Here is a 14637-nt window from a genome sequence, read left to right as displayed (position 1 = left end):
AATACTTTATCAATCATTTAAAAATTTTAGGTATATATTTATACATGTTTTAAGAATACACAGTGAAATTTTTGAAGAAAAAAATTAAATATTTTTTAAGTTATCGTCGATCTCCAACCGCTCGACAAAAAAAGGCCCTTCACTGCTGCAGTGATTTCGGCCTTCTACGAGGATAAAATTTAAAAAAAAAAATTCTAGTTAAACTAGATAATATTGTCTGTAAAATGAACTATGATAAAGAAAAAAAATCAAAAATTGACAAAATGACGGCGTTTTTTTAAAAAAAGTCGAATTTTACCCAAAATTTTGGTCGTTTTTGGACTGCCAAAATTCGATTTTTGATCCGATTAAAAAATCGATAGTTCATTTTACGGAGAACTATTTATATATAACTTGTAAAAAAATTGATAGTGATCGGAACATTTGTTTTTAAGTAATCGCTGCAGCAAATTCGGAAAATGCTGTTTCGAGAAAAACGCGTTTAAAGAATAAATGATCGATATACTATATACTATATATATACTCTTTAAATGCCTGTAACTCAAAAACTATTTAAGATATCGATTTAAAATTTTGGTATGTTATTTTTAAAGGTATAACCTATTGAAATATGGGAAAGTTTAAATAGCGATTTTTTTTTAAATTTCACACTAGTTGTGCCCCTTAATGTTTATTAAGTGTGCTCTATAAGATCTTGCTAGTTTTGTGCAATTTTTTCAAAAATGTGTGTGCACATCTTATAGATTTATAGGTGTTTATTACAATTTTTTTTAAAACATTTGTTTATATACCTCCTAACAAATAGTATGAATTAAATGTTAGAAAAATTATTCAACTTAATGGAGTAAAATTGAGACTAAGACAATAGTTTAATTAAGGGTAGTTCATTATTCACGTGATCAATTTTTAAGGATGTTTGGACCCCTCCCTCCCGCTTGGTGGTACATGGTGATGTTCAAAACTACCCCCTCTTTCCGATTCAACACTACGTGTATTTTTAGTACTTAAAAAATTGGTAAATTTTCGTAATTTTTTGTAAAACTCTTATTTGCTTTCAATTTTCACGTGATTAATGAATGACCCCTTAGAAACAAGCGTTTTGTATGTATAATCATGGTAAATCGAGCAAATAAAGTAGTGAAACTACTATATTTGTACTGATTATACCCGATTTATATGAACAATACACACACACACACATAGATATCTAATAATTAAAACAATTTTAGTGAAGAAAATGTATTCATTGTCATACGTTCGGGTCCTGATTTGACCCTTTTTCAGTGCATACAAATAATTTAAAAAAAAAACAAATATTATGATACACCAATTAATATCACAACAAGTGATTCCAAATGTATAACATGTTTCGATAAGAAGAGCTTTTTAAATCTTTACATTTTTTTTATTTTTATTTATTTGATGATGTCATATAACTCGTTGTGATATTAATTGGTGTATCATAATTTTTGTTTTTTTCTGTTTTTTTTGTTTAAATTATTAGTACGCACTGAAGATGGGTCAAATCAGGACCCGAAACGTTCGACAATAAAAACATTTTTCTTCACTAAAATTGTATTAATTATTGTGCATATAAATGAGGTGTACTCAGTACAAATCTAATTCTAATCTCTAATAAATTAATTTTTAGATGAATGCCCAAAAACAACTCTATCATAATATTTTACCATCTGAAACTTTATATACACGCACACACGCATATATATATATATATATATATATATATATATATTAAATTCTTAAATTTTTTTTCAGGATTATTATCTAATTTTCTGCGTTGGAAAGGCTTCAGAGTTTTTTCCAATATTGCTTATGCATTATATTTAACGCAGTTCCCAATTTTCTTCTATAACATAGGAATAGCAAGACAACCTATGCATTATAACTTTTTACAAGTCGTAAGTATTAAATTTAAATTAAAGTTTATATTATAACAATGATAAAAATAATATTTTAAATAATATTATAATATGTTCAGTTTCCGTTGGGTGAAATGACCTTTATATTCATGGCATCAATAGCAATGGCATTGCTTATAGAATTTCCATTCTTGGAAATAAGGAAAATCATAGTCCAAAGAAGTAAAGGTAATTAATTTAAAAAAATAATTTAGTCTTTCAATTTATTTTTTAAACCAATAATTTTTAAATGAATTATGTTAATTATTTATTCCAAATTTTTAGAATCAAGAAATGGCCATATAAAAACGAGTTGATTTCCTCAAACAATTTTGATTTTCTTAAATTAAGGAAATCTAAAGATATGTGATGAAACATAAAGTCCAAATATATCTCTAATGCATAATTTACAGTAAGTATAGTTAATAAGTTAGGTTAATAAATTATATTAATTATTAATATTTAAATTAATTTGTGATATTTAATTGTTCAATAAAAATACATAATAAATTTTTAAGAATCAAATTATTTATTAATTGTTTATTTTTTACAAGTCTAGTAATTAAGTGCATACAGGTGTGTAATCATGGTCTAATTTGCTGAAATCAATTTGGTCAAATATTTATGTCCATGAGGTCGAAACGTAAGAAATATGTAATTATAATCTAATAATATATGTACTCGTTTTATGAACTTCTATTATCATTCTACAGATCTTCACTTTGCTACTCATATGTAATAAATTACATAATAAATTGTGTAGCTTCGTTTATTTTGTAATTCTAAATATATATGTTGAATAACTTATATAATAAATGATAGAATGACATCAGCGTATAATCTATCATAAAAATTATTATAATTAGGCCTAAAACTTAACAGTTATACGATAGAAATAAATAATTTACAATAATTACTAGTTAGGACTAATGATGATCACATTTTATAGTACCTAGTTTTGAAATAAGCAAAATCGAAGAAATCGTAAAAAGATTATTCGTGATTTATTTTCTTAAAAGATTTTGTAATAAGTCCAAGTATCAAATGATTTAAGATTATGGATATAAATCGCCTACATTTAAATAAATTGCGCAATTTTATAAGTTTATTTATTATTTTGAACTAAATTAATTTGAAATATTTATGTATCTTATGTCATAAATTAGTCAAGATTATCTGGAGCAAGCTCAGAAATTAATGAATATTCATGAATTTGACCTAATATTTTTATATAATTCACCATATTATATTAGATTATTTTTATAGGCTTATAAAATGTTAAATTTTTTCCAAAATTTTGGTTTTTTATTGGTAAGCAATCGCAAATGTGGCGTTAATTAAAAATTTTACCGAATGATTTTTTCAAGATGATTTCAGTATAATTTCATCCAAATGCTCTAAATAATTTTATTCGATAAAAAATTTAAATTTTCTAAAGCGTATTTAAAAAAAACATCGTTTTATCAATGATAATTGAACTATTACAAATTTTCAAAAAAAATATTCACCAGCTATCAATCCATGATTTCACTCAATAAAAATCAACTAAATTTGATCCAAGAAGATTGCTATTAAATTAATTTAAAATTAGCATGTGTCATGATTGTTGCTTTTATAATTTTTATATGAAATCGAATTAATATTTAGCTAAATTGGTATTTAACAAAAATATCATTTAGTACTTATACATATGTACTCTGAGACGCAAGATTTTGTTAAATTCTTTATTTTACAATATCAATAGTAAAATATGTTTTTTAAAATTTTTATCAGTTATAAATTTAGATATATTGATTCTTGTTGAAACGCTTTAATATATCCATTCTGAATTTGGTTCCAATTTTTTTATTATACAGTAATTACATATACTTTTTATAGTAATAACTTTTGATCAAAAATAATCATCTTTGAAAGTTATTCAAGGTTTCGGAGTCTGTATGAAAATAGATTAACATTTAAGAACGAACCTCTATTAAATCTACACTATGATTATCTGTCTTTTGCTTTTAGTTTTTTTAAACTTTCGTGTGCAAGATACGTAATAAGGAATATTTAATATATTATGTTTTAGTTTAAATTCCCTGGTGCTTGCAGTGCCAAGCGTTCTATCATAATTTCCCATAAATTGGTTGAAAAAGTGTGAGAACTTTAAAGATTCACATACTTGACTACATTTAATATAGTTACAATAAAGATTATTCGAATTAGTAAAAATAGTTATATTTATATGAATCAATTATAATCATCTTATGGCAAAAATTTTAAGGAACGATTACGGGATAATTTATAAACGATAAGATGCCAAGCATGGTTTATTGGTAGGCATGGATTTTGTCACATATAAGAACACAATTAGTATTTGAAATATTCACAAATAGTACAGGAAAATTAATGATCTACTGACATTTTTATATTATTCATTTAAATTTGAAGAATTTTATTCATCAAATAAATTTAACCCTTTTGTTACGAATGTCGTCTATGGACGACATACACTCGACTATCCCTATATATGAGGGTCGTAAAATATGTTAACAAACGTCCAAATTATCAAATCTTTTGAACTTATTCACAATTTTCAAATTTACCCATATTTATTCATTATTTTTCTTAAATTATTTATCAATACCTAATCAAAAAATAATTTGTTTCTATCTGATTATGAGCTGATTTTGGGAAGAGAAGAATTCTAATGAGCTACCGTCTTTTCTCAGATCTTTTACTTCAAATCAGATTGTTATTTATACCATTTTTGTTATAATGTTATAACCATTTATTACCATTAGTGTTACTCTTATATGTGACAAATCCATAAATCTGTATCATGCATCAAATTTGCAAATTTTTCTTCAGATTTATTATTAAGAAAAATATTTAAAACGCCTTAAAACTTATAACAAGGGGTGCTCTAATTATATGAAACGTGACAAGCATATAATAAATTATTTAATACTTATTAAGCTACAGATCTAATATATTATCTTTATTATTGACTCACTTAGACTTTATTCAAACGTGCATTCGATATGAATATAATATTGGTTTATAAATATATAATATAGTATTGGTGTTGTTGCTGAGAAATTTATAGACCAGAAATTCAAACTTTTTATAAGAGATGCGGCATCTCCATTATTTTTTTATAATTACTTAGATTCTATGTAAATATATTTAAAAAATTATTAAGGATTTATTCAAACATCGAAGTATTGGGATATATGACTATCATACATTTGAATTATATAAAATTGAAAGTATATTTAGGTGCATAAGTTTCTTTGATGACATTTATAAATTTATATATAAGTCATAAGACATTTGCTTGAGTTTATATATTAGTAGGACAAAACGTGCCATAAAAATTAGTTTCACTTATTTGAGCAACTTATGTGAATATATATTATTTTTATGCTCATATTTTAACACTCGACATAATTCTGCTTGTATTAACTATTATTTTATACTTAATATTTTTTATAATGTTGATTAAAAATTAAAAAAAACAATCATCTTTAATGGCAAAATTTTTACTCTTAGAATATGAATAAATATTATGTGAATTATTTCAGGTTTGTTCAAGAGTGTTAAAATATTTACAATAATTAATTAGGAAACTGCTTTCTTATATGTATTTAGTAGAATTTGAATTATAAGTATTTTGAGGGTTTATTCAGTATATTTTCTCAAAAAAAAATTATTCAGACCATAATGGCTTTGAGTAAACCTGTTTTTGAAATACGGTTTCGTAAAACCTTTGGAAATCTATTAAAGTTAAACATGTATTATTATATGAGAGGTAAATTTATAAACGTTTTAGAAAATTGACGTATAAAAACATAAATAATCTTTGGTATTAGTCTATTTTTTATTTTTACATTTGAAACCTACTATTTTCAGTATGCCTATATAGTTTCAGCAAAAAATAAAATTTGGGTACATTGGTGGGTAAAAATCACTTGATTGATATTATTAGTTCACCAACAGTTTCTGAAACTCGAAATAACTATCAAAAGCTCACAAATCCTTTAAATTTGTTCAATTAATGGCTATGTTTCAATTTTTACTAATTACATGTAAGAAAACAAGTTGCCCACTTCGATTTTGTTATTGAATTATTCGAGACAACAGGGTACAATAATATTTAAAAAATCGTATATCCAGCACTGAAGATAAAATTGTCCATGATCAATTTTGACCATGCCATTTTTAGCATCTACGTTATATTTTATCATTAGCAGCCACGTCTGCTGAAGACAAACTAAATTAATCTTTGGAAAACAGACTACAAAGGTCAACATTGACTATTGAAAAATTAAAAATTACGAAAAGTCATCAGTAAAATCTTAATATTGATTTTGGATATTGTAATTATGATGTCAATTGGACCCATCCATTGATGCTCCTGTAACTGGGAACAGCGCGGATTTATTAAAGAAACACATAACGAGATTCCCTTGTTACATTCCTCAATCGAAATATAATATTAATATTTATAAATTATGTTATTTTTACAAATACAATACATGATTTAAATTTATCAATTGCTTGTCAAATATCGCTCTTGTATTAAATAGTACTTTACTAAAATATAAATATTTTTTATTATATATATTTATAGTGAGTTTCAAATATTAGGTGCTACTTATAAATAGTTAGATATATTTACATTATTTTGATATCCAGGCGATTGAATGAGATTATTTTATAATTTTTTATTCACCACGATTTTTAAGTATAATCTTTTACAAGTGTGGGATTGTCAGATGCTAAATTCTATAACACTACATTATTAAGTAATTTTCTTGCTAATTTATTATACAGTTTGTCATATATTATATAAATTAGTTTATTTAATTATTAAGAACCACTTTATAAAAGTTACATGATTTAATAATTTTAGTTTTATCATAAAATACTAAACGATAATATTATTCATATTAAAATTGATTTCAGTTGAAAAGAGAATAATGTCGATTATTTTGTGTTGTGTCAGCAAATTGTATAATTGAAAAAAAAAACTGAGAAACAAATTAATAAAAATTAAAACAACGTGCAAATAGTTCACTATGATGACTAATCAATATCTTAGATATTTATTAGACAAAATTATAATATCTTTATGTTCTTGTATAGCTCCTAAAACTTTGGATAATGAGTACAAATTATGTCACAAATATAATATTTATTTTTAGGAGATATACAGAAAGAATTTAGTGCAATCCTGAATAGAATAAGTTTGAAGTTTAAGTTTTGATGGGTTTAATTTTATTTCTATTATTACCAAATATCAGCAAAGTTGGAGTCCTTTGAACAGATAATTGGGGTTTATCACATTTTTCTACTGACACAACACAAAATTCTGACAATAATTATCAAAATGCAAATATATCCATAACTCAAGCAAAGATCATCTGGGGGCAACAGATGAAATGGCTTGGTTATCAAAATTTTTAGGCAAAATGTTTAAGATTGTTAAAATCGTATATAATATTAAATTTTTATTTATAATACTGAAATAATTTAATTTTTAAATATCTATCAAAAATCTTATATACATAAGTATTAATAAAATATTCTAGCAGCGTCATATTTTTATATTTACACAATTGAAAGCATTTGTACCCTGTTTACACCTTTCTATCGCAATCTTTCAGAAATTCACATGCTTTCGAATTACTAAAATTACTAAAATGGAATGTAGCACTAGGTAATTGATATGTTGTAATAAATTTGTGGGCTTATTATTTACATTATTAATATCAATAGTTATATTACATTATTCGAACAAATAGATAAATCTGATTCAATCGCCTGGAACATCGACAAAATATCACGAGATAAAACTTGCTTAGATAATAAATATTTTTATTTTAATTTATATTAAATAATAGAATATTAAAGCAATGAAGGTGATGATTTTTTAGCCATGATTAGTGCTCAATACTACAATCCTTATAGTATTTGAATTTATATAACAAATAAAGAAGCACTAATGAGATTCATTTCGCATCAAGAAGAAATATTAATTTGATCAAAGCTTAAAATACTAATTGAGATGTAGAGATTCAGAAAGTTAAGCCTTTAAATGAAACAATAAAACTACTCAAATATGTAATAAATCACTATTTCCTTTATAAGAAAATAGCTCTGGTTTTATCCTTATATAAATTCTATTGTTCCACCTTTTACGTTTGCCGATTGTGTTATTCCGATGAATTGTTTAATATCACAGTCTAGTGACGAAGAAACGAAAAATACACATCAATTATTGAATATTAGATTTGTTACGGATATTTCAATAATTTATTTGGGTAATTTGTCGGATGTTTCAGCTAAACGACAGTCTCGTGGTCGTCGGAGACGACGTGAAATTGCTCCTGACCTGCAAACATTCATCACGAAATTTATATATACCCAATACTAATAATTACTACTATGTGATATTGTTTTTTCAATAATGGTGATGATGAATGATTGACAGGAAAAATAATTAAAACGAAAACAAATGATAAATTGCAAACAGAACATTCAGCAAACATTCAGATTTCGAAAATTCAAAGATGAAATATATTTACAGAATATGTGCCACTTTGTATGTAATGCATCATGCAAAAGTGTAAAATATTTCAAATAAATGAAATAATTCCTATTATAATGATGAATTAATAATAATACTTTTTTTTAATGATTTATGAGACGAATGTAAATTCATGCATATAAAAAGTTAAAGTTAAAGTTTTTGACATAAGTGACTTTTTCTACAACTTTTCATTTATTTATTTATTTTATTCACAAGAAAGTTGCAATTAATTATAAATTATTATATGCCTTAAGCTCATAAAATATTTCTTCGATTTGAAAATAAAATAAGTTGTATGCAAATGACGTGGAAACATATTTTAATTCATTAAGCGAATGTGAACTTTTTTAATACCTTTTTAATTATTTACTTATTTATTTATTCATAAACAAGCTCTAATCAACAATAATAATTATGTGAGATTAAATTTGGCTCAAATATTGAAAATGTTATAATATATTAAAACCCATGCATTTGAAGGTTCACCAAATCTCGTTAAGTTTCTATAAATACATTGAAAATGTAGTATTACAAAAAAATATTATTATTATTATTATTATTATTATTTATTATTATTTATTTATTATTATTATTATTATTGTCATCATATATTATGTTATATGTGTGAAAATCGCATTAAGAATATTTATAAAAATTATAGAAACGAATTTATGAAACATTGTAGAATATAACTATATTAGTATATATTTCAATATACAAATGCATGCAAAAATGAAATGATTTAAGAACTTTAGACGACTTAGAATGAACAGTTAGTACAAACATTCTAATCCATAAATTACCTTTGTTATTTGTTCGAAATGTTTGAATAAACTTAAATAATAACTAATTTAAATTTGTATTTGTTTTTTAAATTTGGTATAAGTATAGGTATGAGTATGTGTATGAGTATGAGTATGAGTGTAAGTGGAATCATGTATATATGTGAAATTTATCAAATGCATCATATTTATAAAACATTCGATTTTTTGCAATGAACTAACTTCTGATATAATTTATTAGTTTATGATAACAGTTTATAAAATTATTTGGTCAGTACTCTCAGCAAAGATAAGGATTTAAATTTTTTTCTCAAGGTAAGAAAAGTTGTAAAGCACACTGTACACGTTTCATGGTGAGTTTAAATGAAGGAATTAAAAATATGAAATGCATAAAAAATAATTAAGCATTACAATTACGAAATAAATTTAAATATTACTTACTTTCGAGGTAGGCAGCAAGTTCGGCATCGTCGGCATATAACGCCAGTGCTTTAGGAGTACGTCCTTGTTGGTCTCTTAATATTGGAGACGCTCCTCCTGCGACTAATAAGCAGCAAATCGATCTCCTGCCTAATTCTGCAGCAATATGTAATGCTGTTTGACCCCTAAAATATAATTAATTGAGTGAATATTCAAATGATCGTACGAGGTATATTTGGTGATTATTGGAAAATTGTAAAGCAATACTGCTGTAGTAAATTTTATATCAACGGAGCAAATTATGATAGATATAATGAATAATGGGTAGTACTGCCTAGAGCAGGTTTGTGAGCTGAGTTGAATCACAAATCCAATCAGGCAAGAGTATTGAGAGAGATTTCATATTGATCTATTGCAATGTATCAGGTTTTTCAGTGAAAATTGATATTACTACTGCGTTATATCAGGTTTCATTTCATTTTAATCAGGTTTTGTTTCATTTTAATCATTTTTTTAATAATATTCATTATAAAATATTTTATAAGTTTCAGTTCTCAATAATATTCTATTTAAATTTTTATCACTTACTTTTCATTATCCGACATATTTATGATTGTAGTAGGTGCATATGATATTAAAAATTTGACAACATCTTTATGGCCATATCGGCAACTATAATGTAAGGCAGTCTGGCCTGTTGAGTCGCATGTTAACAATGAATATCCTTGTGAATGCATTTCCTTGAGCTAAAAATAATCATGAACATAAATTATTTACTTTCAATAAATTTTATTTGTAATTGTACTATCACATACCAAATTAATATCACCAGATTTTGCTGCCTTGAGCACACCATCAGTATTCTTCTCCAAAAGCCCGCTGAAAAAAATGAAACATATATTTAATTAATTGATTACTTTGTATATTTGATCACCATTTAATAATGTTTCAAAAAAATTACACAAACACACAGAAAAATATTTTAATTCTCACCTGTACCCATAGGTATCTTGTCCCAAACCGAATAATCGTTCGTGAAAGCTGCATGCGATTAGAGTTAAAAGTAGAAATAGATGAAAGGAATAAAAATTTCAGTGACAAACTCACATTTCATGCAAATCACAAATGATTAGAATATCATTTACTAGCTTGGTTGTAACAAAACAAATTTCTCTGTGTTAAAATTTCATAATAATGAATGTACCACACTTCTACAAAGATTGTGCAGTTAAAATGTAAATGTGTAAAAAATTCAATCACACGTTAATTGTTCATAAAATTAGTAAATCGTGGAAAAAATTTGCATGCAAATTATATTAAGAGAATGAAATAAAATTAAGACACAATAATGAGTTAATTTAAAAATGAATTATGTAATTTTTAAACAAGGATCATTACGTCTATCGAATTATTCAAGTCAAGTGTTTGTGCAAGAATAACATATATATCTAGTATCAAAAATAATATTATTGAATATATAAAAATTTACTTAAATTTTATATAACCCAAAATTAATTTGGCCTAACTTTAAATAAATAAATTTGAACCTAAAAATATTTTAATTAATCATTAAGTTTTATATTCCTATTAATTGTGAAGGTAAAATTCATATTTTTTCAAATATCACTTCAAGTACCTTCTTATCAATAATGGCATATATTATAACCTGAATCACGAATAGTAATACTAAGCATTAAATTTTACTTAATTTTCTTAAAACAATAGATAATTAGGTTTCACTATATCAACCATAAAAGCTCCCCTAAAAGTTGCATTTTATTTACGATACGTTGATTATATTTATAATCATTTATTATTCTCTCTAAAATTATTCAATTTATTAAAATTTTATGGTTTTGGCTTAACATAGTTCGCAATTTAGACATAAACTTAGCAATGTCACAGAAATCGTAATTCAATAAAACAATAAAGCTTTTGTCAAGCTTGCAATCATTTGAAAATACGATCGTAAAGAAAAACGTAAATGCGCCATTAAATACATACTCGGGTAATAAGTAAGTTGTGTAATATTAGATTTCTTTCCAATAAAAATTTTGTACAATTTTGTAGAATCACGAAAAGTATACGAAGAATATTGTAAAAAAAAAACATCGCATAATAAATACTAACTGTAAGTGAAAGTAAAACCTTGTACTTATTGATATATGAAATTTACCATTATTGATTACGGTTTGATGATTAATAAATAAAAAATAACTAAATAATAAGTTTAAAAATTCTTCAAAACGTATTGGAATGTATCTTAGAATATAAACGTAATACTTTTGTAATAAAAAAATAAGAGTAAGTTGTAATTTTTCGAAAGTTATTTTTTACTACATATGCATAATATAATTTTCACTCAATAAAATCATCAAATTCGAAATATAACAAAAAAAAAACAACAAATTTCTATCAAATTACAATTACCTTTTGAAGTTCAATCCTTCATATTCGGCATTCCTAGGACTAGTGATCAGCTGATGATCATGATCCTGTGACCCTTGTGATGAACCTGCAGATCCTTCAAGAGATCCTTGCGATGCCAACCTTAATGGAACAGCAGTTGTTCCGGTGGAGCAATGAAGAGAGGCGGCAGATGCTTGTCGCTCCGGGCTTCGCGTTCCGGGAGATAAAGAGTCCGGAGTCGCCGTAGAATTTGATACGTTTCTGCTAAATATGCGTGGTGAAGGTGGAGTGTCTTCTCTGGATTCACGATCACTTAAAGGAAAAAATATAATTTTGAAAATACTTATAATTTGTTTGTGAATTACTTGGGCAAGTGTATAATATTATATAATATTAGAATTCTATCGCCGATATTATATTTATAACATATCACAAAATTTTAAATTATGTCATAAAATCACATAATTATTAATTGGCCACTAAGTTATTAATAATATTAATTCTACCAATTACTTAGTCATTTATAACCTAAATAAGATAATTGCTATTGCTTTTGGGTGGAGCGACTATGGCGGATGCAGAGCACGCCATTACGTAATGCAACAAATGGGAAAAGGGTACGCAAGGATTATGGAGAGAGATAGTAAGGCAGAAAATCTCCCTCACAACTAATTTTATAACATAGTTGACAAAAAAAAGAATATATGGTGCGCTATAAATTATATACAATCTAATAAAGTAAAATTGTGAAGTTAACTTATAAAGCAATATAAAAACAACGAATTCTTATATATAAAACAAAATAAACGTTTTTATTTTAATCATATAGATTTACAAAAAATTGTTCTACTAAAATGTTATATTAAAATCCCGTTAGTGAATAATTCAATGCCCTGAAATTTTGAATATTACATTGACTTTCAATTCAAATGCCTCACATCCAAGTGGGTTTCGATATACTTCAATCTGGCACGCGCCAATTCTGCATCGGTCTTGAAAAAATGACTTTTTCCAACGATAAGCAACATGAGAAAACACATCCACATTATTGCTAAATAGCACAATACAACAAACAATTTCCTGCGGCTATTTGACTGAAAAATACAGTCTTCAACACTTGCATAATTCGCTGGATCTGACATGAAAGTTCTAACAACAGTTTCAGGAGTTCCCCAATAGATAAAAGCGTCACCGAAACTCCATTCCAAGTCTAGTCTATAGCCAAGGTAATACTTCGCGAAAATGCACTCGATCAGAAGTTTTGGAAACCAGTGAAGAGTATCATTGGCTCGTCTTATAATTTGTACGAATTTTAATATTCTGCATACAATGAATTTGGCAAATTCGAATGCGCATAATATATAAACTGCTTCCGTTAATATGGGCACGTGTAGTGGCGGTTTAGACGAGAAAGAATATATTAAAGCTATGACGTGCATCGCAAAACTTAAGGCAGCACATGATGATGATCTTGACATCTTGCTGGAATAACTTTTGCTGTCTTGAGAGTGAAATTAGTTTATTTTCATTGTCAAAAAATTTTAAATGTCAGAAAATTTTCATATACGATAAATTTTGTGTGTATCGCTAATTTTGTTTTTGAGAGTATACTAGAATTTTTAATTTTTGTCAGATAAAATAATGTCCAAAGAATAGCATAGTGTCTATCAAATAATTATATACATTATATTAGATGACTTATTACATTTTTGATAAAAATAATAACATACATTACAAAAAAAAAGATTATTTCTCTATACATTAATTGTTAATCTGTAACTATACTGACATCAAGCTTATTTTTAATAACTGAAATCTTCCGGGAAATGGTTATGGGCCGTAAGTTTATTATAATAAAATATTTTTCACAGCGCTTATGAATGATTACTGCTGATATTACTAGATAAAAGTGATAAGTATATGAAAATAAAGGATATTTGAAGCAACTAAAATTTTAAGAGATAGTTTTTAGTACTAAATCCCATCATTAAAAAAATGCAGATTTTTTAGGAAACTAAAATTAAAACTAGCTAGTAAAAAAATTTACACGGAAATCACAAACTTTTTACAAAGTTTTTAACTAAAGAAACAAATAAATCAAGGTGTGGATTTCGGTGCATCTTCAAGAAACCACTACAATGAAAATATTAAATAAATACCATCTATTAGATATATGCCATCTCATAAAAACTATTTAAATAAATGTATTAATTATAAATAAATTAGTGTTCGATGGCATCCTACCTCAAAGCAAATTCCTAGAACTTCCGTAATTTAAAATTTTCAGAATATCGAGAACATTGGTTTGAACCATATATGTGAATGAGAAAAATATTGTGCTTATTTATCAAATATTTGATAATGTCATATGCACATCTTCTCCCAAAAATTAAATTGCATTTTTTGCACTTTTTGTCCCGTATCATCGAAACGGCTAGAACTACTTTGCCCAAAAACAAATCACGTCTCCCCGTCAATAGAAATCGTTTAGTCAGCGTTCTCAAAATCATCCAATAAAATTTTTATT

General features: G+C 25.7%; 1 protein-coding gene across 1 annotated transcript in view; it reads right to left on the bottom strand.

Moving 5' to 3' along the window:
* Window positions 1-8025: 8025 nt before the first annotated feature.
* LOC113370953 (eye-specific diacylglycerol kinase-like) overlaps window positions 8026-14637 on the bottom strand; it is a 53007-nt gene continuing 46395 nt past the window's right edge. The window contains exons 15-19 of the mRNA XM_026611619.1: window positions 12132-12422; window positions 10517-10580; window positions 10290-10447; window positions 9723-9886; window positions 8026-8301 (exon numbers count right to left, since the gene is read on the bottom strand). Coding sequence (XP_026467404.1) covers window positions 8252-8301; window positions 9723-9886; window positions 10290-10447; window positions 10517-10580; window positions 12132-12422 — 727 coding nt within the window. The 3' untranslated portion in view covers window positions 8026-8251. The remainder of the gene's footprint in view (window positions 8302-9722; window positions 9887-10289; window positions 10448-10516; window positions 10581-12131; window positions 12423-14637) is intronic.

Source organism: Ctenocephalides felis, unplaced genomic scaffold, assembly GCF_003426905.1.
Source record: "Ctenocephalides felis isolate EL2017-DRISC unplaced genomic scaffold, ASM342690v1 CF-g0.4_SCAFFOLD_01492, whole genome shotgun sequence".
NCBI classification, from domain to species: domain Eukaryota; kingdom Metazoa; phylum Arthropoda; class Insecta; order Siphonaptera; family Pulicidae; genus Ctenocephalides; species Ctenocephalides felis.
Note: the sequence above shows the minus strand (reverse complement) of the source record. Positions and strands in the feature narration are given on the sequence as shown.